Source organism: Phalangium opilio, unplaced genomic scaffold (genome assembly GCF_054372755.1).
Source record: "Phalangium opilio isolate 3A_F unplaced genomic scaffold, DU_Popi_V2 ptg000075l_1, whole genome shotgun sequence".
Lineage (NCBI taxonomy): Eukaryota > Metazoa > Arthropoda > Arachnida > Opiliones > Phalangiidae > Phalangium > Phalangium opilio.
The window spans coordinates 1,789,999-1,817,903 of NW_028324184.1; the positions used below are offsets into that span (position 1 = coordinate 1,789,999).

At 40.3% G+C, this 27,905-nt stretch overlaps 3 protein-coding genes and 2 long non-coding RNA genes across 8 annotated transcripts in view; 1 reads left to right on the plus strand and 4 right to left on the minus strand.

Annotated features, from left to right (window-relative positions):
• The window catches only part of dlg1 (MAGUK family member discs large 1), a 174,215-nt gene extending 159,285 nt beyond the window's left edge, over positions 1 to 14,930 (minus strand). Inside the window, exons 1-2 of one of the 4 annotated variants that reach the window (XM_089844351.1) lie at positions 14,644 to 14,930; positions 10,280 to 10,411 (exon numbers count right to left, since the gene is read on the minus strand). In XM_089844351.1, coding sequence (XP_089700477.1) covers positions 10,280 to 10,411; positions 14,644 to 14,665 — 154 coding nt within the window. In that variant the 5' untranslated portion in view covers positions 14,666 to 14,930. The remainder of the gene's footprint in view (positions 1 to 10,279; positions 10,412 to 14,643) is intronic. The other 3 variants (XM_089844353.1, XM_089844352.1, XM_089844354.1) reach the window with 3 other exon arrangements.
• Positions 14,824 to 15,377, minus strand: LOC149658717 (uncharacterized). The gene is made up of 3 exons (XR_016369884.1): positions 15,238 to 15,377; positions 15,053 to 15,180; positions 14,824 to 14,959 (listed from the first exon to the last, which is right to left on the minus strand). It is a non-coding gene; the product is annotated as an uncharacterized LOC149658717 (long non-coding RNA).
• LOC149658718 (transmembrane protein 126) lies at positions 15,110 to 16,113 on the plus strand. Its single transcript, XM_089844361.1, has 2 exons — positions 15,110 to 15,462; positions 15,536 to 16,113. The coding sequence occupies exons 1-2, from the start codon at positions 15,332 to 15,334 to the stop codon at positions 16,023 to 16,025; spliced, it is 621 nt and encodes a 206-aa protein (XP_089700487.1). The 5' UTR covers positions 15,110 to 15,331; the 3' UTR covers positions 16,026 to 16,113.
• On the minus strand, positions 16,092 to 27,370 carry LOC149658719 (uncharacterized protein CG5902). The gene is made up of 5 exons (XM_089844360.1): positions 26,945 to 27,370; positions 22,441 to 22,551; positions 22,254 to 22,368; positions 22,072 to 22,162; positions 16,092 to 21,831 (listed from the first exon to the last, which is right to left on the minus strand). Exons 1-5 carry the CDS (start codon positions 27,190 to 27,192, stop codon positions 21,665 to 21,667), a joined length of 732 nt encoding a protein of 243 aa, XP_089700486.1. The 5' UTR covers positions 27,193 to 27,370; the 3' UTR covers positions 16,092 to 21,664.
• On the minus strand, positions 25,636 to 26,938 carry LOC149658720 (uncharacterized). Its single transcript, XR_016369885.1, has 2 exons — positions 26,431 to 26,938; positions 25,636 to 26,266 (listed from the first exon to the last, which is right to left on the minus strand). It is a non-coding gene; the product is annotated as an uncharacterized LOC149658720 (long non-coding RNA).
• Positions 27,371 to 27,905: the final 535 nt, after the last annotated feature.

Consider the following 27,905-nt stretch of genomic DNA (forward strand, 5'->3'; position numbering starts at 1 on the left):
ATCAAACAGTAAAATTTTGAAGAAAAAAACAGATGGAAACAAGTAAAATGTTTCATGTTCTTTCCCAATAGTGTGGACTAAAAGCTAACCAAAACTAAAAATAAACCTAAGACGAGTGAAAATCCTTCATAATCGGTTCCGTAGTCCTTATCAATAAAAGGTTGTACATCTTTAAAATACGAATAATTTCACTTTGACACAAATTTACGGATAGTTTTAAAGGTCTACACATTTTCCAATGAACCCATTATGCAATTTTTAGCCACATCGTAGTATACGATAGGATCTTAGTTTGACCCGAGCCGTAGTAGTACTGGCCGGGGTTTTCGCTTTCGTTATCGTCAGATTTTAGCTTAAATGGAACCAATAGTGGTAGCTGAGCTCAGTTAGAGATTTTATTTTAATTGAAAAATTTTTCACACCGCACCCGGGAATTGAACCCGGCTGGCTGGCGCAGCAGTAAGGCACGCTACCACTGTGGGGTCGGACACTTCTGATTTTTTTGCTTAGAGTCTTTGAATTTTTTTCTTTTCATTTATGTGCTAATTAAATAGATAACGATGTGGCTACTATTAAGTCCCAGCCCTTGGGCCATCTTGTTTATATTAAGTTCTTATAATAACTTTAAAATAGTTTGCCCAGATTTAGCCCCCCCCAAATTTCAAACCCTAGCGACGCTACTGGCTAAGCCTACCTCGATGGTAAAACAGACACGAGAAAAGACAGTGGCAGGCATTGGCCTAATGTGGGTAAAACGGACCACTCCATTCATTCGCCGCTATAGGTCGGGATTGGGACTGCATTACCCGGGACAAAAGGGACTAAGGAATTCATTAACAAATCAAGTCTCTCATTCGGGTTTGCGCGCTTTAATCTCGGCGTAATTCAAGATGGAACCGGCATTATAAGGAAGCGAAAACCAAGTAATTGTAGCGGGCTCCCCTCAGATTGCATTGCCTCACGCCAACGCTGAAAAGAGGTTTTTTTAAGAGAGGGTTCGTGTGTTTGGGTGGGGGGGGGGAATCCAATATGGTTCCCATTTAAAGCCCTGTCCTAACCAGTCCGCTCTTTTAGCCGCGCACACTCTAAAAGGAGACCAAATTTCTTTACGCCCGTAATCCCGTAGTATAACCCACTTGGCCAAAATTTGACAAATCCTAAATTGTCGTTGCGTAAAAGGCAGCGAAGAGCGGGGGGGGGGGCCGAACCCGAGCCAGTCACCAAGATTTCCGCTATAAAAAACACCACCCTTTGGTGCATGCATGGTGTGAAAGTGCACAGAAAAAACACCCTAGCTTGGCATAAATTTGCAGCGAACAATTTTTTTTTTTTCCATTTTTTGTTTGGGGAGCGCTAAAAAAGGATAAAACGGGGGTGAAGAAATTGTCTTTTGAAGTACGAGGCGTCGCTTCGACCGCTATTTCGCTCCCCCCCAATCCCATCGATACATAGCTTGTCCTTCCATAAATGAAAAGGGATCGAATCCCCATCGCTGCCAGCGCCTCCTCTCTCTCTCTCTCTCATTTCTCAGGACTACGCCGCTACTGTAAGGAACCGGCCTATTTATCCGAAGACCTATTTATGGAGGCGCCCACAATCATAGTTTGTTTTGGGTGCGGATTTCGTCGTACAAGTGGCCATCCCCTCGAGAACCAGCGTCTCTCCCCCCTCCCCCTCCGTTCATTTTGCAGTTACGTCACGAATCGGGATAATACGTCGGGTGTCCCTTCCTCGGCCTGACTAAGTCTCCTCCTAGAAGGATTCTCATGACCTCGGCGCTTTTTTGCAACCATAGCCGGGTACCCACCGCGGGTCCGCGACATTTTTTTAAGTAGCGGTATGTTATACGGCGGAATAAAAAAATGGCGAGAATTTTTAGCGTCCGCGCAATGGTAAAAAGACGCCATGAGATCATGGGATTCAACCAACCAAGAAGCAACTCCGCAGCCAGAACTTTTTATTTTCGGGCTCGAAGCTTATTCAGGGTTGCCACGGAATTTTCAGAACCAAATTCCCTGACTTTTCCAGGTTTACCCTGACCTTTTTCCAGGTTTACCCTGACCTTTTTCCAGGTTTACCCTGACCTTTTTCCAGGTTTTCCTTGACCTTTTTAGGCCGAAAAGCGTAAATGTTTACAGCACGTTTTAAGTGCTTATAATTAAATAAACCCTCTACATTAAGTTTTCCAATGTATTTGTCGCACCAAAATGATCAAGAAACATTTTAACTATAAATTACAGCGGAGCCTCCGAAATGAACTAGGCCCATGCATGTCAAATTTTATGTGGGGATCGAAATATCCAGTTTGTTAAGGAAAATATTTTCACCATATATGTGTACGAGATGGCGCTTATATTACCGTTGTGACAGGGGTCTTCCTTAAATTACCGTTGATATTTTAGGGGTCAGCCATAAAAGTTTTATGATAGAGAAAAGTTCCATCCTAAAATTAACGTAAATGTTTTTGGGGCTATTCACTTTTTATTGAATCTTTCGGTTAGATTGTATTGATGACAACAAAATAAATTATTTCAACTAAAATAATTCAGTAAGAGTAATAAAAACGTATACTTACAATCCGCGACCTTGGCCCAAATACTTAAGCAGTCGACAGGGTCACGGGGTTAAGCTTTGTTTATTTTACGGTAATATAAGCGCCCCCAAGCCGCCAAGCGTAAAACCACGGCGAACTAAATTGGTTAAAAAAATATTCTCGCTTTGCGACACGCATGGGCCTAGTTCATTTCGGAGGCTCCGATTACAGTCTAAGAGATTTTTTTAAAGGCATTTACTTTATAAAAACAATTCTAGACATTTTTAAGGATTGCTCTAGAGTTTTCTGTGTTAAGAGAGGATGCGAGGAGAAACTTTCATTACTCATTCAATGAAGACTTTTTACCCACTAAAATCAAATTCCCTGACTTTGCTGAAACTTTTAAAATTCCCTGACTTTTCCCTGACTTTGCTGAAACTTTTAAAATTCCCTGACTTTTCGGCCCATTTTTATATTCCCTGACTTTTCCAGGATTTCCAGGTACTGTGGCAACCCTGTTATTTTAAGCGAGATTTCGATTCCGCCCCCGATACACGCTAAAGCGAGCCTAGAGGAAACTGCGGCAAAAGTTCTCAACGGCGGGATTGATATACAAAGCATCTCCAATGTTTTCCCCAAAAATATTCGATTCTTAATTAAAAATTTCCGGCCGGGACGTGTGCGCCTTTTGTTTAAAGTCACGGCGCCAAATAATAAAAACCGGATTCTCCCTTTTTAAAACGCAAAATCCATCCGCAAAACGGCCAGGGCAAAAATCGTGTTTATATCCTGCCCCCCCCCCCCTGCCTAAAGAAAGAAGAATGGAACGAGTGAAGGGGCTCGCATCCACCATGGGATTCTCGGATTGGAAATGGGAAAACGAGCCGGCTTTCGGCGGATCCATACCATAGTCGTGGTTGGGGAGTGCGTGTATGGGGAGCGCGCTCTATAATGTTGTAGTTTCACGGTCTCTTAATGAGTGGGCCGACGCCGCTCATCCTATCAGAAATAAACCAACTCGAAAAGAGGGAAAACATACAGGGTGCTCAAGATGCACCGCGCCATTATCTTATTTCAATTCATTAAACAGGGTTCATACAACTTTTGGAAAACAAATTTCCCCGAGTTTTCCATGTCTTTCCCGTATATCGTATGGAGCAAATTTTAACGAAGGAGGGCTTTAAATTGGACTATAACATACTAAAAGGACATCCCCTTGTCGCTATTAGAACCAGAGTTACGAGCTCCAAAAATTTAGTGTAATGTTAATCCTACGGAGGGGATGTTTATGAACATTTTGCTTAATTACTCGGCCCCTGATTGAGGCAAATTTCCCTGATTTCCCTGAATTATACTGAAAATTATAAATTTCCCTGAGTTTTCCCTGAGGTTTTTGTCAACTATTTATTTCCCTGATTTTTCCAGGTTTGTATGAACCCTGTTAAATGAATACATAGTTTACGCGCGAGGAGGATTCGTACCATTTGCACAAGGAGACCAGGCAACTTTAGCAGACGATTTTACACTACAAGTCGCTTGGTCTCCTTGTGCAAATGGTATGAATACTCCATGCCTGTAAACTATGTATATTATTACGCTAATTGTTTTTGGAATTTTGGACTATCACTTTCAGGACAACGCTATATGTTTTGGAGTGAGCGAGAATTTTCCCAAACATTTTAGAAATAATGTCTGAATTCTTGTATTTAGTTAACACCCTGTACAGTTAAGTTTGGACTGGCGCAAATTTCTACCGGACGGGATTTGGAGAGCGTTGCCACGCGACTTCTCTCCCCCCGCCCCCCCCCCACGGTGGGGTTTCCGTTCCAACTTCCACCTCGGCTAGCTTAGCTATACAGGCAGCGGTAGGTACTAGTAGCAGAAGTGAGATGAGACTAGAAGTGAAGGGCTCTAGCATTGATAGTAGATCCCGGCACTAGTGAACAAATTTGAGGATTTTACGCCGCTACAAAAGCGCTAAAACGAGAGAGAAAAAAATTGGTCGAGTACCAAAAACATTTCCTACCCCCTTCCCCTCAACCTAAAGCGGTGAAACACGGACGCGGGTGTTTGAATCTAGTTCGGCCGTCTACCACCGCGAGCGTCTCACGTTTTGGAGGGGAAATTCTGAAACCGCCACTAGAGGGCCAACCGTTGGTGTGTTATCAAGAATATTCACTTTCGCCGAGTGAAGAATTTGGTTAGCTCAGTACTTCTAGTCTCATATCACTTCTGTTAGTAAGTAGGTAGGTTACAGTCGTTGGGCCCGCGCGGAATTCCGTGGCCTTAATTCCGAAACTAGGGGAGCTTGACCGTCGTCGTCGTAAAGGGCGCGCGTCGCGAGCTGCTGGGGAAATAGAGACCGAGCTGGGCTTAAGCAAAAATAACGGAAACCGAAAAGCCATTTTTTTGCTTCCGCGAGTACCTAATACCAGAAATAGATAAACGCGAAGTCAACATCACGGGCCTCGATTCGAAAATAGAACCCGAGTTAAGTTCGCGCAGGAAGCGTCATATTAAAACTTCTTATATTATAGAGAGCTTTCAGTTGGAGGAGGAGAAGCCGAGTCTCTCGTGACATAATTTACGTCGCCATATTGGTGGTGGGTTTAAATTGCAGGAATGAAGCTGAGACCACCAACAATATGGTGGTCACCAGAACAGCACCGGTAAGACTTGGGAGGGTGAAAGCTCTCTATAGTAGAAACTGGGTAGTTTTAACTGAACGATTGATGTTTATGACCTACGACCTCGCGTTTTAAACTTCGGTTTAGCCAACTTCAGACAGAGCACACACAGACAGAGGCGCGCATTTTATATAGTAACAGTTCTTGCGGCGGGAAGGGTAAAAAAAGTCAAGCGAAATAACCAACCAGCGGTGTTGTCTTACGTAATTATTCCATCTCTAAAACTAGCTGGCAGCGTCAGGCGCCTGACAGATTGAGACGCGGTTACGCGATACCACCACGTGTGTCTATATTACGGCATCCGAGCCCCCCAACCCCCTTTAAGACGAATATAGAGACAGTATAACTGGCCTGTCACGGACAGAACACGTCAAAACCTATGATAGGGTTGTGTTTATATAAAGGAGCCCTTATCGAGAGGCCAACCACTCCTCCCATAAACTGACGACATATCGCATCGCATCGGGGCCTGACGGGTTTCCTTAACTAATATAGACTTTTAATTAGTCAAATCGGTCAAAAATTTGAGTTTGACCACCCATATATATATATATAATTTTCTTACAGGGTTCGTACAAAATTTTTGGAATGAAATTCCCTGACTTTTCCAGGTTTTCCCTGACAAAATTCCACAAATTTCCTTGACCATTTTCAATAATGTACATGGCGAACATACATGAAAACCAATCTAAATTCACTAGAGTCATTTTTGCACGAATTATTGTTGTAAATAACGAGAGCGAGCGAAACGAGCTCCGCAAATTTGGGGCTCTGCTCAAGTCTCAGAAGGTCACCCTACTGTTATCCAGACTTTAAATTTCCCTCCAATAAATTTTTCTATGACAATTCCCTGACTTTTAAGGTCCATTTTTAATTTCCCTGACTTTTCCCTGACATTTTAGGCCCATTTTCAACTTCCCTGACTTTTCCAGGTTTTCCAGGATTTCCAGGTCGTGTACGAACCCTGTCTTAAGACGCAATATCGGGCGCGTCCAAAGAAAGACGTTCGTTTCGACCAATGTCCTAATCCCCGACACTTCTTCGACACTTTCCACTCGGTAAGCTAACCCAAAGACCACACACACCACCATGGGGTGTAATATTTCATTTTCATAAATGCCTCGTGCTACGTATGACGCGGTTTCACTCGTTTCACGCGGTTGCGGTTGCAGTTATAGCCGCTGCGGATAGGGTCGCAAAAACACCCGAATATTTGATAGAGCTCGTGGACGTGGTAGAAGCCGAATTTACGGAGGAAATGATGGCGGCGGATACAAATTGACTTTCCAGCATAGCCAAGAAGAAGAAGGTGAAGCCATCCTATCCGCGGTCACGATTATTACGCAAAATAGAGAGAGAATAAGAAAGGGGGCAATGGGGTATCGTTCCGCCAAGCAACCGCCGACATAATGACTGTCTGCGCCCCCCCCCACCACCACCCCCTTTAGTGGAGGCCAAAAGAAGAACTTCCTCCGCAAAGAATGATTGTAAGAATGGAAGACATACCCAAGAAAAGAAGATTCCCTTTAATTACGATCCAAGCTACGCCTAACCCCTCCACACCCCCACGCCAACCCCCAATCTTCTCGACTATATACCCATCGCCCTCTTTCTACGCAAAATCATATTAAACCGAAGATATCAAGTTCGACTCGGGGGACAAAAAAAGAACAATTATTTCTTTCGGCGCCCTATTTTCCAATTATTTTATAGTTCTTTTAGGTATTTCCAGAAGTGAGATGAGACTAGAAGTGAAGGGCTCTAGCATTGGTAGTAGATCCTGGCATTAGTGAACAAATTTGAGGATTTTATGCCGCTTCCCACGCGCTAAAACTAGAGAGAAAAAAATTGGTCGAGTTCCAAAAATATTTCCTACCCCCTTCCCCTCAACCTAAAGCGGCGAAACACGGACGCGGGTGCTTGAATCTAGTTCGGCCGTCTACCACCGCGAGCGTCTCACGTTTTGGAGTGGAAATTCTGAAACCGCTACTAGAGGGCCAACAGTTCGTGTGTTATCAAGAATATTCACCTTCGCCGAGTGAAGAATTTGGTTAGCTCAGTACTTCTGGTCTCATCTCACTTCTGGTATTTCCAAACAAACTACGTTCTTTTACAGGGTTCGTACGAAATTTTTACATTAAAAATCCCTGACTTTTCCAGGTTATCCCTGACCAAATGTTGCCTATATCACTGGCCATTTTAAGGTGTTTACCAGAGCCAACTTCATCACACCTGGCTCATATTTAGCAATGGTTTGATATGACAAACAAAATCCCTGACTTTTTAGGAAAATGTTTTAAATCCCTGACTTTTTCCCCTATTTTCCATATCCCTGACTTATCCAGGTTATCCAGGATCCGTACGAACCCTGTTTTATACAGGGTGTTTCAAAAAGGGTAGTACAACGACCTGCTCCGTGCTGGGAAATGCATTTTACGTCGAAAACATTCTAGAACAGTTTACCGGCCCTCGGGGGGGGGGGTGCACCCCTAAACGCGTTAAATAATCATTTAGAATTTTGAAACGAATCAGTGAAGGAAAGGTCTCATGATTTATTTTTCTTGGTAATTTTCGATTAATTTACACCCGTTTCAACTAATGAAGCAATGAGAGGAAACGGAAAGACAGGGGGAGAGAAATATACACCAGTATATGGAAGAGAGGGGAGAGAGAGAGAGAGAGAGGGGGGGGAAGGGAGGCTCCATCAATTGCATAAACAAGTAGGGAGGCTGGTGAAATCCAAAGGATTCGAAAATGCCTTTATTTAGGGTTACTAAGAAAAAATAAATTCATCTTAGGAAATGAGGAAAATGGAAAAATTATTTATTTCTTTCAGGAAATCGGTTTGGGGTTTGGAGTTTCGTTTAGCTTTGCCTCGTCTAACGTTTTCATCACCAAATAATAAAAAATATTATAATTAAAATTTCTCGTTTTATTAATTTTAAATTTCGCTGGAAATTTTTTTTAAATAAATTACGGCATTACTTAATTTAAAGATACCGGGGGGGGGGGGTGCGTTTCCGATAAGTCTGCCATAAATATTCTAACAGGGAGCCCAGACAACATTTTAAATTACTTATAGGAAAAATAGGATTTTTTTTCCTGGAATTATAGGATTTTATAGGAGAAAATATGCGTATTTAGAGGAAAATATAGGACTAAAAATGCTTATATATATATATATAATTCTACTTTGGATTAAACTATGTGGAAAAATAGTGGTTAATTTGTCTGCCGTTTGTGTGTATTGATTGTATTCCAAGCTAGGACTCTCTCATTTAAAAATAAGACTAGTTTGTCACCTACTTAAAATATTAGTATCTTCCAACCCTTAAAAGATACTTTCCAATTTCCCATTTAAAAATTTTGGAGTAAAAAAATATTGGGGATTTTGAAAATTATATTTGGATTAAAAAATTGACTTTTTAAAATAATTGGATTTAAACAAGCGCGACCTAAAAAGGTTTCGAAATTCGTCCATTGGACCATTTTGGCCTCATTTTAGATGTTTAAATCCGACTTAAAAATTGACAATAACCGATTATCTCGCGTCAATCAAACCATGATCAAACTAACAAAAGTAAAGCCTGTCCGGACGAGAGGGACTCCGAAGTTTTGGAGAATGGGGGGGGCGATAGAGGAGGGGGAGGGAAAAAATATGTAGTTGAATTTTGTGTACCGCGCTCTTAGAGCGAAGGAAATGTAAGTCGCAAAGGAGTGGAGGCTATTTTGGCGGGCTTTTTAGTAAGCGTAAAGGCTGAATTCAAAAACGTTGTAACTTACAATTTAGCTCTACTCGTAAGTAACGCGTTAAAATGGTCATTTGACGTTGAGAAACGAGATTAAAATGCAATTTTATGACAAAAATATAGGATATTATAGTCTGACCTTTCGTGAAATTATAGGATCATATAGAACAGGTTCAAAAATATAGGATTTTATGGGAGCGCTGGGCTCCCTGTACAGGGCTGTTCTTTAGGCCAAAATGAGTGGAAAGCGTCAACCTTTCGTCACGGAGATTTGGATTACCAAGCGCGTGTCCCTTAATAGCTACGAGGTTAATTAGCGTAAATGTTTTTCCTAAAAAGCCAGCAGCTAGAACCTGTCCCAGACGTATTTAACCGATATTAGCTTTACAGGGGAGCGCGAATTGACGCTTTTGTAAGGAGCGAATCATTTTAAAATTCCCCGCCGTTGTTCCCGGGTTTCCACCGCTGACCACCGAAAGACCAGTTTTGTCAGAAGTGAGATGAGACCAGAAGTACTGAGCTAACCAAATTCTTCACTCGGCGAAAGTGAATATTCTTGATAAGAAACCAACGGTTGGCCCTCTGGTGGCGGTTTCAGAATTTCCCCTCCAAAACGTGAGACGCTCGCGGTGGTAGACGGCCGAACTAGATTCAAGGAGCCGCGTCCGTGTTTCGCCGCTTTAGGTTGAGGGGAAGGGGGTAGGAAATGTTTTTGGAACTCGGCCAATTTTTTTCTCTCTATTGTAGGCGCGATTGAAGCGGCGTAAAATCCTCAAATTTGTTCACTAGTGCCAGGATCTACTATCAAAGCTAGAGCCCTTCACTTCTAGTCTCATCTCACTTCTGGTTTTATTTGTAGAAAACTCGTAAGGTCGCGTTTAAAAATGACTAGTATCACGAACCACAGTAAATATGTCGCGTCATTTATAGGAAAATTAGGAAATTTCCTGATTCGACACACACGTTGGTGCTGCGACAACCAGAGCACGAAACATTTGACATCTCTAATAATATTCAAACGCAAACCCCCTCCCCCCAGTAATTACAACCTTGACCCCCCCCCCAAGAGGTCTACAATTTTGACAACATTCGATTAACACCTATTATCATCGCCTGCTGGAAGGACTTATCTCCCAGCGGCGCTACATTACTTTTACCGCGAGATTAAAAAGGTTTATCTGTTATAATATTCGCGTCGACAACTACGCGCATTTTTTGTCAAAATGGAAACGATAGGGAGCAGCGAATGTCAATTTACCGCGAGTACAACAACAACAACAAACAGAGTGATAAATAAAAACAATTCCTACCTAACAGAGCCTGGAAGAGTCGACTTTTGAAGATCCTGATGACCCTTTCGATGGCATTCCGCAGTTGTTTGTCCTGAGGGCTGACCAATTTGTGATGGTATTCCTCCAACAGTTCTAGAGCCCGATGGGCTTCTGGGTGAAAACAAAACCGGATGTAGACAGTGCGGAAACGCTCCCCCCCCCCTTTTTCCAAGTTAGGCCTAATTAGAACTTCGCTCTACTTAAGATAAAATAGGATATTTTTAAGAACGGGGAGGGACTTAAGGTCTATTTCAGGGTAGAGTCTATCTCTTCCATTTCTTTGGACATATTAAATTATTCTATTGATTTCAAGACAGACTATAAAACTGGGGAATCATTTCTCATACACTTTGAGCCATTTAGAGAGAGAAATTTAATAACTACTAAGCCGAGTGACCTTCAACTCTTAAGAAGTTAAGATACCTCCATTCCCCCCCCCCCGGCCCCGGCCACTCATTCGGAGCAGATGGTCGATGGACCCTTGAGAATTCCGTGGGCCACGCGACGATCTCAGTATCGATACAGTATTTCAATTTTTAAACTTAAAAAATGATGTCGAATTGGACAGTGCGATTAACGAGCAACGCGTTTCAACACCGCCGCTATCGCTCGCAAAATTCTCCGGACCTTAGGGGGGGGGGGGTCATTTCCCTTTTAGATTTTTTTTTGGGCTTCCTTGGATTTGCTTTTCTTTCCGTACGAGAGGGTGAAAAAGCCCGCTTTTCCCTTAGCCCGCTAAGCCTAACCCTCCTACCAATTTTATTCCCTGTTTTAGCACGGTTACCCCCCCTTCCCCCGCCTGGGGTTGGCACCCCGAAAATAGCTGGAAGCTGTTTGTCAAAACCTCGTAGGCTAATGCGTGAAAATACGCCAATGGTCGCCTCATTTCCCACTTCTTTTCAAATAAGCTCACCCACAAAAACAAACTCGCCTTTTCTGGAATACGAACGATAGTTACAGTTTTTTCAATAAATATCATTTATTCAAGGTTAATTATAGGATAATTTAGTAAAATTAAGGTGCGGAAATTAATTAAAATATATATTTTCCATGTTTTTCTGTATTTTACCCTTCATGTTATAGGTTAGGTCAGGTTAGGCTAGATCAGGTTAGGCTAGATCAGGTTAGGCTAGATCAGGTTAGGCTAGATCAGGTTAGGCTAGATCAGGTTAGGCTAGATCAGGTTAGGTTAGATCAGGTTTGGTTAGATCAGGTTTGGTTAGATCAGGTTTGGTTAGATCAGGTTTGGTTAGATCAGGTTTGGTTAGATCATGTTTGGTTAGATCAGGTTAGGCTAGATCAGGTTAGGCTAGATCAGGTTAGGCTAGATCAGGTTAGGCTAGATCAGGTTAGGCTAGATCAGGTTAGGCTAGATCAGGTTAGGCTAGATCAGGTTAGGCTAGATCAGGTTAGGCTAGATCAGGTTAGGCTAGATCAGGTTAGGCTAGATCAGGTTAGGCTAGATCAGGTTAGGCTAGATCAGGTTAGGCTAGATCAGGTTAGGCTAGATCAGGTTAGGCTAGATCAGGTTAGGCTAGATCAGGTTAGGCTAGATCAGGTTAGGCTAGATCAGGTTAGGCTAGATCAGGTTAGGCTAGATCAGGTTAGGCTAGATCAGGTTAGGCTAGATCAGGTTAGGCTAGATCAGGTTAGGCTAGATCAGGTTTGGTTAGATCAGGTTTGGTTAGATCAGGTTTGGTTAGATCAGGTTTGGTTAGATCAGGTTTGGTTAGATCAGGTTAGGCTAGATCAGGTTAGGCTAGATCAGGTTAGGCTAGATCAGGTTAGGCTAGATCAGGTTAGGCTAGATCAGGTTAGGCTAGATCAGGTTAGGCTAGATCAGGTTAGGCTAGATCAGGTTAGGCTAGATCAGGTTAGGCTAGATCAGGTTAGGCTAGATCAGGTTAGGCTAGATCAGGTTAGGCTAGATCAGGTTAGGCTAGATCAGGTTAGGCTAGATCAGGTTAGGCTAGATCAGGTTAGGCTAGATCAGGTTAGGCTAGATCAGGTTAGGCTAGATCAGGTTAGGCTAGATCAGGTTAGGCTAGATCAGGTTAGGCTAGATCAGGTTAGGCTAGATCAGGTTAGGCTAGATCAGGTTAGGCTAGATCAGGTTTGGTTAGATCAGGTTTGGTTAGATCAGGTTTGGTTAGATCAGGTTTGGTTAGATCAGGTTTGGTTAGATCAGGTTTGGTTAGATCAGGTTAGGCTAGATCAGGTTAGGCTAGATCAGGTTAGGCTAGATCAGGTTAGGCTAGATCAGGTTAGGCTAGATCAGGTTAGGCTAGATCAGGTTAGGCTAGATCAGGTTAGGCTAGATCAGGTTAGGCTAGATCAGGTTAGGCTAGATCAGGTTAGGCTAGATCAGGTTAGGCTAGATCAGGTTAGGCTAGATCAGGTTAGGCTAGATCAGGTTAGGCTAGATCAGGTTAGGCTAGATCAGGTTAGGCTAGATCAGGTTAGGCTAGATCAGGTTAGGCTAGATCAGGTTAGGCTAGATCAGGTTAGGCTAGATCAGGTTAGGCTAGATCAGGTTAGGCTAGATCAGGTTAGGCTAGATCAGGTTAGGCTAGATCAGGTTAGGCTAGATCAGGTTAGGCTAGATCAGGTTAGGCTAGATCAGGTTAGGCTAGATCAGGTTAGGCTAGATCAGGTTAGGCTAGATCAGGTTAGGCTAGATCAGGTTAGGCTAGATCAGGTTAGGCTAGATCAGGTTAGGCTAGATCAGGTTAGGCTAGATCAGGTTAGGCTAGATCAGGTTAGGCTAGATCAGGTTAGGCTAGATCAGGTTAGGCTAGATCAGGTTAGGCTAGATCAGGTTTGGTTAGATCATGTTTGGTTAGATCATGTTTGGTTAGATCATGTTTGGTTAGATCAGGTTAGGCTAGATCAGGTTAGGCTAGATCAGGTTAGGCTAGATCAGGTTAGGCTAGATCAGGTTAGGCTAGATCAGGTTAGGCTAGATCAGGTTAGGCTAGATCAGGTTAGGCTAGATCAGGTTAGGCTAGATCAGGTTAGGCTAGATCAGGTTAGGCTAGATCAGGTTAGGCTAGATCAGGTTAGGCTAGATCAGGTTAGGCTAGATCAGGTTTGGTTAGATCATGTTTGGTTAGATCATGTTTGGTTAGATCAGGTTAGGCTAGATCAGGTTAGGCTAGATCAGGTTAGGCTAGATCAGGTTAGGCTAGATCAGGTTAGGCTAGATCAGGTTAGGCTAGATCAGGTTAGGCTAGATCAGGTTAGGCTAGATCAGGTTAGGCTAGATCAGGTTAGGCTAGATCAGGTTAGGCTAGATCAGGTTAGGCTAGATCAGGTTAGGCTAGATCAGGTTAGGCTAGATCAGGTTTGGTTAGATCAGGTTAGGCTAGATCAGGTTAGGCTAGATCATGTTTGGTTAGATCATGTTTGGTTAGATCATGTTTGGTTAGATCATGTTTGGTTAGATCATGTTTGGTTAGATCATGTTTGGTTAGGTTATATTTTTAGATATTTTATGGTATTTGGTGGCTAGGAAGAAGGAACTGGTCGGGAGGTTTTTTTGGCATGAAAATATTGATTTAAGTTAGTTTCTGCCGCGACTTAAATGTAATTATAATAAAATTAACCACAAAGAAATGATATTTATTGGAAAAACTGTATTTTGAATGTGCGAGCTAAACCGTAAAGTTTTTCCCACGGTGTATCAGTTTCCAGCTAAAACCTACTTGGCTAATTAAAATGATCGCCACTGTTACCCGTGGTTGGTGTAACGACTACGAAATTTTCTAGTTTATTAGTGATAACCTAACCACTCGTGTAGGCCTACCAAAGAATACTATTATTTGTTATTGGTATAGATTTTCAGTTTTTTTTAAAAATAGCCTATAAGATCAATGTCTTAGATTCTCGATGAGCAACAGTTTGTATCTTTAGACTATCGTTCGCGGCACCCTTTTAGGCCTAGATTGATTTTCAAATTAATTAGTAAAAATCTCACCCATTATTTGTAATTTCACGGCGCGTAATTGTTATATATCTTATTAAGTTAAGCGCGTAAATATTTTCACTGTAGATTTCAAAACACTAACGCGAAGCCTAACTCAAAGGGGATAGGTAGGCAATGGCATTGGCCTAACTGTCATTTTTCTAAGCCTCGGCCTGGCTGGCATCAGCCGGTATTTTCCCGTTATCTCAAATGCCGGTAAATTCTTCCGCCTTTTTCTAAAATAGATATTTCCAAGACTAATACTCGGATTTTTGTCATTTAACCCGCGCCATAATCAGTAGATATCCGAGGTTTAAAAGAGTTTCTTAATATCTTAAGGTTCTTATAAGCTTTATCTATAAAAATGAAATGATCTTACCACCTTGTTTACGAACTGGCATGACTGTCTAGCTTGAGAGCGAAGGAACTCGAAGCGGTAGCCCCAATGCTGGCTCCAGGCAAAGGCGCCACGAGGGGCAGCGCAACTTCGGGGTGACAATTTTAATAATCCTGGCGGAACTTAAACCATAAGACACTCGTAATTATATCCCAAAAGAGGCGACGATAATTTCAAGGACGCTTTTCCAAATCCCGATTTTTCCGCACGCCGCGATAATAACAAAGATGAGCCTAAGAAAAACCGTTAACTTTTATCCATAGACTCCGCCAGCAGCAGCGGAGGAGAGAGAGAAAACCTTACAGAACGAAAACTCAAATCAATATGGCGAAACGATCATCGGAGAAAGTCACGTGACTTTCAACTCTGACCAATCCCGAGCCGAGTTTACCTCCCATAGTAAAATTTTGAGCGGGGAAATTTCTCGACCAGAGAGTATAAAACGCGTAAACTGGAGTAGAGATGAGAAAATTTGGTTGAGCTGGTAGAACGCAAGAAACTACTCCAGTCTCCCGCGCCCTAGGTTTAAATCATCCATGGTTAGGCTTAGGGCGGTATTTTTTATGGCGAACTTACCGACATCTTCGGACGTTTTCGGTGTCGCTTAGCTCTTCGCGTTTAAAGGCTACGTTTAAGTTAAATTTTAATTTAAATCGCGATTTAAAAAACTATGTCCGAACGTTCCGTATTGCAATACGGAAGCCCCGCAAAAATTCCGAAAGACGCAATCAGGTTATCGGAGAAAGAAGCCTTAGAAATGCAATATAAAAACGTTGAAAATTGGAAGCCACAGAGGGATATGTCTGCATTTTAAAAACCAATTAATTAGGCCTAAACAAGATTATTTAACTAATACCGTTACGTTTATCATTAGGTGGCCGATAAAATACGGATCAATGATTTTAGCGGGTTCGGCTATGACAGTCGGAATGCACGCAAATTCGAAATACCGTCAGTTCCTCAAATTAAAAAGCTACGCTCGATGGTCAACTTACTTACCAGCGACATTATTACCGGCTTTAACCACATTCGCGGTTCATAATGCGCTCGTTACGAACGATATTTTGCTTTTCAAAACGCCGTGTGCAGTTTGCATCCAAACTAGAGCGGTCAGTTGGCAAGTTCTCTGCGGAACCCTTTACCCCTTAGTGTTATCATCCTTATCAACTCTAGCATTCGCCACGCAATACAAAACATACTTTGTACCGAATATTTTTTACAACCCACGTGACCTGCTACATTTAACGCAAACTGTAATGAAAAGAATGAGTCCCACCTTATATTTCATAATTGCGTTTAATATTTTCGCGGCAACTGCAATTACGCATCTGGAAATAGAAAGTGTCATTAAATTGGGAATGTAATTTGTAAATTAGTGTTTAAATTAACTTATGTATTAAATGGAAATAAATAAATAAATAAAGTAGTCATTTTGAGCTTCAAACAATTTAATACTGGTTTTGAAATGCTGTTTTTTTTTTGTTTTTTTGTTTTTGTTTTTGTTTACCGTTTTCAGTTTTCAAATCAGTGTTTTTTTTTATGGCAGTGCACTGGGAATACAAAATTATTTTACTTCGGAATCGGAATTTTATCGTCTCTAATTCCGGTCATCAAGTTCGTAATTAAATTAATTAATTAATCGTTCCTAGTTTTAAAAAATCATTAACGTAATTGTCACCGCATTGTTTTTTTTTTTTTGTTGTTGTTTGTTTGTTTGTTTGTATTTTTTTACGCTCTAAGAAAAAATAAAATAATTATAATTAAAAGAGTGATTTTTATTTAAAGTTTTGATGTTTGAAATTAAAAATTAATTAACCCCCCCTTAAAAGTCGATTGATGAACTATAGAATAGACGTTTCAGGGTTCGTAATAAGTACGCGATGTAATTGTGAAACGGTGAAAGGCATTTTTGAAAATGTCCTATTTGTATATAAAATGCCGACTTTTTTTTTTTTATAAAAAACACTCAATAAGCTTTAGTTTTTTACCATTAATGTTTGTATATCCTTTTTTTAAAAAAGCCAGATTGATTAATTAAATATTTGCTTTGCTTTTCCATCTTTCGCGGAAATCTAACACGATGTTAAAAGAACTGAACAGCGTGAAACCAAAAACGGATTTATGTACTAAGAACGTCGGATCATAGCTTTAGCCTCTAGTACCATCCTCGCATACTTTATTGAGAAACTTCGTCTGCTTATATTTTGACTCCACCCACAAATTCGATCTCTAGAAGTAGCTATAGGGGATTTACGAGAGGTTTTCTGTGGGCGCTGCCATAACCGGTCGGCGGCCTTTAGTTAGTGGCTGACATTGCCTGTCGTCGAACGCGCTCTGTAGCCTTGGCAGAACAACTCTCCGAAAAGGGGGCGGTAACCTCGTAAGTCCCGTATATACAGAATTTGTGGGTGGAGTCAAAATATAAGCAGACGAAGTTTCTCAATAAAGTATGCGAGGATGGGGAGTGAATTCGCTAACTCCGACGTTCTTATCCCATAAATCCGTTTTTGGTGAAACTGAATAACTTTGTTTGTTTTAAGCTTTCAAATGACACCAATAACGAGCGAGCAAAAATCAATCAGTATCATCATAGCAGATTTAAATCTCAACTTAATTAATTAAATTAATTGAAAACTTGATTAGCGTCATTTTAAAGACCCTAAACGAGAGCCATATTTTTCATTCCTTAACAAATAATTTCTGGCCAAAAAAATAATAAAGCCCAACTTTTCTTCAATATAAAAAGGAAGCTAATGAGTTAGTAATTAATTAATTAACAACAAAAACTATTTATATATATTATATATATTGGCGTATAAAAAAATGACGCGGCGAATACACCTTCAACAGCCACAAAGAAAACCCCCAATGTTAGTGTTTTTTATACATATTTTTTGGTTTTGGTTTTTATGCAAATACAACAGCATAGCCATAAGTTATGAATTACGAAAAAATTAATTATTTTTCTATTTTAATTTTATTATTACTATTTCTTTATTATTAATTCTCGAAGGGCAGTTCAATATTATCAAATGTGGATGAGAGGGAAAGTATGACAATGGCCATAGAGCCTGTGTTAAAAAACGCGGACATCGAAGTTTCGCCAATAACTATTTAGTTTACTACTGACTGATGGACTTGCAAACTCGCGACTGAAAGTAGTTCAGACATTTATGCTCCTTGGTTTAACCATAACCCACTCGATCACGCGAATCACGATGCAAGCTGCTCCCGCTTTAGCTAAATTACCGAGATTTGTTTTAAACGTATCTAGTTTTATGTTCTCTTCTATTGCTTCGATAACCTTACTTAAATCCAAAGTATACCTTCAAATACCTTTTAAAACATTACCAGCTACTCTGTCCTGACTAAAAACACAAATCGAGGAAGTTCTAGCATACACAATAGCAGACGACGGTAACCGCGTAACCGCGAATTAACACAAGACCTATTTTAAGGGAGTGAACAGACCCAGTATAGCTACGCCAATAAAACGGTCAACTACGGCGAAACTCTGATGACTCGCGACTTTTGGCCATTTTCATCATACTTTTCCTCTCATCCACTTTTGATATTATCGTTACTAAATTTACCGCATTTTTTGGGTTCTCGATTTCAAAGGCGGGGGGGGGGGGTGTTACCAATTTTAATAATTCGTTACATTGAATTTAATTTAATTTTAGCTATAATTTCCTTTATTAGACGTCAAAGTTACGGAATTTCTACGAATCTAAATAGCGGCGCTTTATTTCTTAAGTCAAGACGAAGTCAGAGTCAAACTTTACCGTCGGTAACAACATTAGCCACACTTACGCTTTCTTTAAAAAACGATCGTTAAAAATAGAAAAAACAATTAAAAGTTTTAATTTCCCTAATTTACATTAAACAATTACAAAAAAAAAGCGAAAACTAGGCCTAAACAACGCTGCTGATTATTGTCTTAGATTCCGTACTCTTATTGGCGAGTGCGCTTGATAAACTGCCAACTGGGCGAGATTTTGCATGGCGTATTCATCCGCCTCAGCTTTCGCTCTTATATTAAGCGCACTCGTACGAATTTAATGATTTAATTAAGTATGAATAAATTTGCACCTTCATTACGATCATTTGTCAGACTTAAACATAGCCAAGGCTTACGTTGACCAACGCGCTATTTATTAACAATATATGGGGGCGACGCGTGGTTAAACCTGAAAAAGGCTTTGTTTAGCTTTCAATAGGGACTTGGCAATTCGGGCTTAACTCCGCCCCCAGCGCCATTATGGTATGTTTTTTTAACAGAATGAAAGCTATATAAGCCCCTCCTCCTGGTATGTTTTTTAGCACTAGTGGAAGGTAGCCTGACGTTGCATGACGTAGTACTGCCAAGTCCCTATTATCCGAATGGTAGTGGCCCTTTTCAAAGTAATTCGGAAATGAAACCCTCGTTTTTAATCGTGGCTCTAACCATAGCCCACTCGATCACGCGCGTCACGACGCAAGCTGCTCGCGCTATAGACCATTTTTTCTTAAAATCAAATCTCGGAGCCTCGAAAGATGGGCTGTGTATCTTTGTGGCTGAGCCTTACAATGTCAAACTTAAATCAAAAGGCAGTTGTTTTTTCGTTTTCTTTTAAAGGCCGACTGAAAGACTAGTGGCTCGGTTCTTGTTTTTAAATATTTTCTCAATTACTTACTTAAGATGATGATGGTGGTAGGTATTTGTTTTTTTTTTTATTTATTAAAAAAAGTCTATTTATATAATGCACATTTATGAGAACGACTTTTATCAGTTAAGTATTAATTATTTTTTATTATTTATTATTTATTTATAGAATTATTTAATTATCTAGATAACATCTCGTTTCGAAAAATCCTCATTCTCAAAGATAAGACGTTTTAACACTTACTTCGTTTTAATCGTAAGTCTATAATTCTCGAAGCCTAATAAATTTGCCTCTGACCACGCGTCGCCTCGATTAAAGGTCCGAGGCCACGCCTTCTTTGATTTGACCACGCGCCGCCTCGATTAAAGGTCCGAGGCCACGCCTTCTTTGCCTCTGACCACGCGCCGCCTGGATTAAAGGTCCGAGGCCACGCCTTCTTTGATTTGACCACGCGCCGCCTCGATTAAAGGTCCGAGGCCACGCCTTCTTTGCCTCTGACCACGCGCCTCCCTCGATTAAAGGTCCGAGGCCACGCGCCGCCTCGATTAAAGGTCCGAGGCCACGCGCCGCCTCGATTAAGGGTCCGAGGCCACGCCTTCTTTGACTTGACCACGCGCCGCCTCGATTAAGGGTCCGAGGCCACGCCTTCTTTGACTTGACCACGCGCCGCCTCAATTAAGGGTTCGAGGCCACGCCTTCTTTAACTTGACCACGCGCCGCCTCGATGAAAGGTCCGAGGCCACGCCTTCTTTGACTTAAGTCAGTAGATTCGAGGCGGACTTATACCGAGGGACAAAATGATGTACTTACGAAATATTTAAAAACTAAATTTAAAAAAAAAAATCAAGTTTAAATTGTAAAACTTCTTCCCAACATTACACCAATTCAAAGTTAAGATATGTTTATTAAACAGTTAAGGACTTTTAACATTTTTTTTTATTAAAACCCCTTTAAAACTGATAATTCAAGTCCATTTCGTAAGAAGCAGCGTTTCTGGGGGGTTTAGCAGTTGAAAAGGCACAAATATAAACCTTTTTTATTTCCAAATTCCCACTTCAACCTTTTTCGCTTGTTGTTTGTTTGTTTGTTTGCTTTTTAGACTTTGTTCTATTTTAAATGGGTCCTCGTATCACATCGAGAGTAGGCATGGTCTTTTTAGATTTTATAAAAATAGGGCTTTAGTTAGTTATTTTAGCGTTTCGTCTTTTATCGTGGGAAATCATAGGCACGTTATTGTGTTATTATTTTTAATGTCCTTTACTAATTTACCAAAGAAATATAAGGGTATTAATGAAATGGACTTAAAGGGAGGGTGAAGTAGAAAATCAAGTGATTTTTTTATCGATTCTTCTACCAATTTTAAGACCAGTCTGCATAGTGAAACATTCAGGAAATACCAATTCCGAATGATTTTAAAATTCAAATTAGGTTCAGATTTAAAGGATAATTTTAAACAAGGACTGCCGACCAATCGCGTAACGCCTTGCCTTCCAGTAAACAAAATTCTCGTGGCACGCTCCGTGTCTCGCGCCACGATTGTCACATCACGCGCCTAATTTTATCAAATCTCGTGATAAATTTCATTCAACACAGAGCATGCGTGTCACGAGAATTTTGTTAACAAAAAGGCAGGGCGTTACGCGATTGGTCGGCACGCAGTCCTTGTTTAAAATTATCCTTAAAATCTGAACCTAATTTGAATTTTAAAATCATTCGGAGTTGGTATTTCCTGAATGTTTCACTATGCAGACTGGTCTTATAATTAGTAGAAGAATCGATAAAAAATCACTTGATTTTCTACTTCACCCTCCCTTTAAGTAGTCCGCTTGTAATTCATTAGTCAATAAAGTCCCTTATGACGGAAAATTGACCCTAATATTTTTTAGGGCTTAATTTTGGAACTGCCAACCAACATATCGAACATTATTTCAAAATATCGATAAGAAATGATAAATATTCAATTGTCGTCGTATCTTTGAGAATTTGAGGCTTTTTTCAAGACGCACCCTTAAAAAACTAAGGATATTACATTTTTTTTTTTTTTAATTTTTAATTTTTCCTAGAATTTGTTATGTTTAGAAAAAACGTACCCAAAGTAAATCGTGGATGGTTTTTTCAAATTATTTAATTATTATTAATTTTCCTTTTAATCCGAAAACTGGAATTATACAGAATCGTTCGTTCCTTGTTTTCATGGAGACGACGTTTCATTCTTACTTATCCAGTTTCTTAGTTAATAAGTTGTTGTTTTTTTAATTAATTAATTAATTAATTTGACGCTTTCAAAAAATATATCGTGGGTGGCTAGCGCGTAAAGTAAAAACAAATTTTGTCAATGCTAAAGGGGGGGCGTGTCGCTAGCAACGTCTACTCCGCCAAAAATCCTTGTACTCTTGATAACTGACGGTAATTTTTTCACTTTGATATCGAGTCAAACGAATACCTTTACGAGTATCGGCCGTTATCACGCCTTTAAAACCGCCTTTACGCAGTAAAGAGTCAATAGTTTGTATACGATCCCACCCTGCGAATTAAAAACACCCCCACATTACTGATTGTCTGATTCCTCCAACCCTACCGCCACCAATTAACCCCTTGTCAGTACCTGACTGACTGATAGTAGTCATACTCTTTCGCCATCAAAGCCTTTATAAACGCGCGTCTCGTTTCAACGGTACGCTAATTTGTGGCTCGATTTGATTGGCGGGAACACGACCCTAGGGCCAAAACCCTTGACCAGCGCGGCCCTATCGTACGTACGTACCTTGTTCGGGGGCCACTTCGGGCAAATAAGTGGCTGTGCGCTTTGAGCCTTTCTCCGTATTAAATTCGATTCTTATCCCGTGCATTCCAATCTAAAATTGAGCCAAAAGAAACAAACAGTCGTAACGTTACAATGGGAAGCAAAAATGGAAGGCTAGAAAGAGAAAAGAGTGTTTGTCCGACCTCCCAATCCATAAAGTCCTGGCCATCTTCAAAATGACGCAAGATGGACACGGAGACGTGAAGTTTTTGAAACTCGTCACGAGTTATGGGGCAGAAACGGCTATCTTTAAAGGCGCTACGTAAGAAACGGGGGAAAATCATGAGTTAGTATCATGTCGCCACTTGACCAAGGGGGACTATAGGTCACCTTGTGACAGCGTATTCGCGCAGACCCGAATGGAGATTCAAGGCGTTGAAGGTACCGATACATCCTCGCAGTTTACGGTCTTTACCAATCTTCCAAGTCACGAATAACGGACTGGAATGAAACGGAGAAACAAACGCAAACTAATTATACAAAATTCAGGGTTCATACAACTTTTGGAAAACAAATTTCCCTGAGATTTCCAGGTTTTTCCCGCATATGGAGTATCCTATGATGGAGCAAATGTTAACGAAGGAGTGGGGCAAATACGACTATAAGATACTCGAAGGACATCCCCGTATCTCTAGTAGAACCAGAGTTATGAGCCCTCAAAGTTTAGTGTAATGTTAATCCTACGGAGGGGATATTTATGAATATTTTGCTCAATTACTCGGCCCCTGTTTGACGCAAATTTTCCTGATTTCCCTGAATTTTACTAAAAATTCGAAATGTCCCTGAGGTTTTTGTCAACTATTTATTTCCCTGATTTTTCCAGGTTTTCCCGGTTTGTATGAACCCTGAAAAACGACTCTCACGCAAATTTTTTTTCCTATTAGCTAGGTGTGGTAGGGGCTGGGGAGGGGCGTACTCCCAACGGGTTGGGGTACATTAAGGTCTTACCACACCTAACTGAAAAGGTCTTTTCGTCTAACCAGCAGCCTCCACAGACAAAAACCTATAAGAACCTTTTACGCATAGTGCCCTTTCCGTATGAAAATGAATCTCTCATTCTAGGTACCGGTAACCGCGAATCCTCCCTCGCTAACCCCAAAAACTGGAGTAAAGAGAAAATATTTTAATCCTTTTCGATACGGTTGTCCGTCCGTCCGTCAAATGAACCCTAAATTTGAGGGTTACCGCGCGCGATATAACCGGGTTAATTCTTCTTCGACCACACCAACGTTGTTTCTTTCCCAATATTTCCAACAGCTGGAAGAGGATCTTTTCTTAACAAGGGTCCAAACCAACTTGTTTTACTGTCCGTCGGAACTTCCTTAGTCGGAAATCAAAATTGCTTTTAACTCTCGTACCACAGAACCAAAGTGTACTTTTTTTTGCAATTCTTTCGCATTACGAGCTCCAATGTGGTCTTAATTGGTTTCCTGCCACACTCGTTCATGGCGTACCATGGCCACAAACACACACACACACACAAATCATCAGAGCAAAGGACTTGGCCTTATCTCTTACAGAACCAATAACCAGTAATTGAGACGCTACCATAAGTTACATAATAACAATAAGTTAGACGGTACCATCATACCAATAAGTTAGACGGTACCATCATACCAATAAGTTAGACGGTACCATCATACCAATAAGTTAGACGGTACCATCATACCAATAAGTTAGACGGTACCATCATACCAATAAGTTAGACGGTACCATCATACCAATAAGTTAGACGGTACCATCATACCAATAAGTTAGACGGTACCATCATACCAATAAGTTAGACGGTACCATCATACCAATAAGTTAGACTCTACCATCATACCAATAAGTTAGACGGTACCATCATAAATTACATAAAAACAATAAGTTAAACGCTACAAGCATAAGTAACATAATACCAATAAGTTAAGACGCTACAAGCATAAGTAACATAATACCAATAAGTTAAGACGCTACAAGCATAAGTAACATAATACCAATAAGTTAAGACGCTACAAGCATAAGTAACATAATACCAATAAGTTAAGACGCTACAAGCATAAGTAACATAATACCAATAAGTTAGACGCTACAATCATAAGTAACATAATACCAATAAGGTAAGACGCTACAATCATAAGTAACATAATACCAGCAAGTGATACATTATTAAGGAGGGAATGTTTTTGAACATTTTGCTTAATTACTCGGCCCCTGCTTGACGTAATCCCAAGTTTTTGCTTTTGGTATCGTTGGATGGGGGGCAAAAAGGACTATAACATACTCAAAGGGCATCCCCGCATCTCTAGAACCAGAGTTACGAACCTCCAAAGTTTAGTGTAAAAATCATAAGTAACATAATAACAATAAGTGAGACGATACCATAAGTTGACGAACATTTTGCTTAATTACTCGGCCCCTGTTTGTCGTAGCCCTAAGTCTTCAGTATTATTGCATGGGGGCAAATTGGACTATAACATACTAAAAGGACATCCCCGTATCTCTAATAGAACCAGAGTTACGAGCCTCCAAAGTTTAGTGTAATGCTATTCCTATGGAGGGGGGTATGTTTGTTTACGTTTTACTTAATTACTCGGCCCCTGTTTGTCGTAGTCCTAAGTCTTTAGTATGATTTGATGGGGGACAAATTGGACTATAACATATTCAAAGGAGATCCCCCGTAGCTCTAGTAGAACAAGAGTTATGGGCCTCCAATGTTTAGTGTAATGCTATTCCTATGGAGAGTATGTTTTTGAACATTTTGCATAATTACTCGGCCCCTGTTTGTCGTAGCCCTGAGTTCTTAGTATGGTTGGATGGGGGACAAATTGGACAATAACATACTTGAAGGGCATCCCCTATCTCTAATAGAACTAGAGTTACGAGCCTCCAAAGTTTAGTGTAACGCTTTTCCTATGGAGAGAGGTATGTTTGTTTACGTTTCACTTAATTACTCGGTCCCTGTTTGTCACAGCCCTATGTTCTTAGTATGGCTGGATGGGGGATAAATAGGACTATAACATACTTAAAGGGCATCCCCGTATCTATAGTAGAACCAGAGTTACGAGCCTCCAAATTTTAGTGTAATGCTATTCCTATGGAGGGGGTTGTTTGTTTAGATTTTGCGTAATTACTCAGCCCCTGTTTGTCGAAGCCCCAAGTTTTTAATTTGAATGGATGGGGGACAAATTGGACTATAACATACTCAAAGGAGATCCCTGTATCTCTAGTAAAACAAGAGTTACCAGTCTCCAAAGTATAACGTGAAAATTCCAATGTTAACCCTATGGAGGAAATGTTTCTTAATAACTCTGTTTGCAAACTTGCTCAGTTTTTTCTCAACTATTCACTTCTCCGAATTTTCTAGGTTTTTTTCCCCATTTTCCAGGTTTGTATGAACCATGATTTATAATTTAATTTTTGGGGAACAATTTAAATATTTTCTGTTTATTTACTTTTAGTGGGTAATTTTATGATATATTTCTTGGGAGGGTGAAATTGAAACATTTACTCTTTAGGATGGTGGTGGTTGGGACTTGGGGGGGCTTTTACTTCTTTTTATGGGGGCAATTTAGAGGATTTGATACAATTTTATTGAATTTACGTTGTTTGTAAGTTGGATGCAATTTAGTATAGAGTAATGGCACATACTTGCCTTTGACTGTATTAAGCTCTATGGGTGGTTAACATGGAGTGCCACTACTCTATTATCACATGTTTTCAGGCTACCATTGAATCCCTTGAAACCCATTAATTAAGATAGGGTTACAGTGATTATTGCTGTTCTTCCGGGCCCAAATTAGCCTATAACAATCAATATTTTGATGTATGGCTTGATATCACCCTACTGAATGGTATTTCCCACTAAATAGACTAATGGCACCCCATGTTATTTCCCCATAGAGCTTAATACAGTCGAAGGCAGAGGACTGCCATTGCCCTATATTTTAATATCTTCAATTACTTATTAGTCATTCTCTTAGTCTTAAGAGCGATTTTGAAATTCTATTTGAGTATTTTGTAGAATTTCATTCTAAACCCTCGAGTCCCCCCCCCCATGAGCGGCTAAATGTCCGCCTGTTTTTGTTATTATCAAGTTTTATCAACTGAATAAATTTCCCCTTTTCCAAAATTTTACTAAATAGAATATGTCTTTACCCCTAATTATTGATACCTTTCCAAATTCTTGTTTATTGCCACCTTTTCCAAAAAAATATTATTTTTAGTTTCTTTCTACCATAAAAAGAGGCGCACTTTTAGCCATTCGTCCCCCCCCCGCGTTTCGTTTCCCTTAATTTTTAATTTAAATAAGGTCAATTTGGACCAAGAGATTGATACCTTTCCAAATTATGGCTAATTAGCTTGTTTATTGCCACCTTTTCCAAAAAATTATTATTTTTAGTTTCTTTCTACCATAAAAAGAGGCGCACTTTTAGCCATTCGTCCCCCCCCGCGTTTAGTTTCCCTTAATTTTTAATTTAAATAAGGTCAATTTGGACTTAGAGAATAGGATAATGTAGACCAAGTTATAATACCTTCATATTTAATTGGCAAATTGAACTTTAGAGCGCAAATATTTTATTGGAAATTAAATAATAGGAAATGAAAAGGAAGAAAACTGGCTGATCGAAACGAGGTCACGACCTACCTACTCGAGCCAGCGCGCCTATTCCTTCAACAGATTTTTCCAAAGTAAGCTTAAAAAACACCAATTCAAAAATGAAGACAAAGAGACCGAGGCTTAGCGACGGATTTCTAAGAGTATCGGCAGCTCATACCTTCCCATACGCTAAATCGTATATAGTAAACAGGGCGGAGTGACACTAGTAGAAGGTAAAGGGAGAAGACTTACTAGCTATCGTTGGGAAAATTGGGCGTTTTTGGAGTTTCAAATTGATTTAGATGGCAATAGAGTACGTCGAAACAAAAGAAGCACATTTCGACGCAAGCCACCATTCCATTTCTGTGGTACCCATTATGATGAGAATTGGTCGGATTCGCGACTATGGTCGTGGTAGTAGCAGTCCCTCCATTACAGCAAGGGCTAACGTGGTTATGGTTGATTTTCTGTTTTTTCGCCGAAGCTCCGCAACAAGCCATATTTAACGATTACTAAACGCTTAAAAAACCTATAAAATTCACTAATTAAACTAAAATTTAATTAAACGAAAGCTCATTATTGGTAAAACGGATAAAATTTAATCCAGTCCCGACTCTACTGGACCCCAACTCCGCGCCACTCGCCAGGGTCACTCTCCTCAAGCTCAGCTGTGAAAATTGAAGAAGATAAAAATGGAAGGAGGAGGAGGAGAGGCTAGTGACAGCACGAGGACGAAATCCGGCCATTCTATTGGACGTTCGCTATATCGAACTCCTATTGGTCCTCGACTGTTTACAAGCCTAAAATGACGTCACTCGGCTATATTTTCCGAGGGGGCCGTCGCTCCTTCAAATCTCGTACACATGGTTTTTTAAATCATTCAAATCACATAAATCACTTCCCAAATCTAGAAATTTAGAAATCAGTAAAATCGCTATGAAATCAATCAAATCCTTCAAATCGCTGCACAAATCAGTGAAATCGCTAGTAAATCATTCAAATCAGTGAAATCAATCGTAAATCAGTCAAATCACAATACAAAGCAGTCAAATCAAGAAATCATCAAATCATTAAAATCACTATGAAATCAACACCAAATCACTACCAAATCATTCGAATCACTACCAAATCATTCGAATCACTAGCAAATCATTTGAATCACTACCAAATCATTCAAGTCGCATCAAATCATTGAAATCCTCGACAAATCATT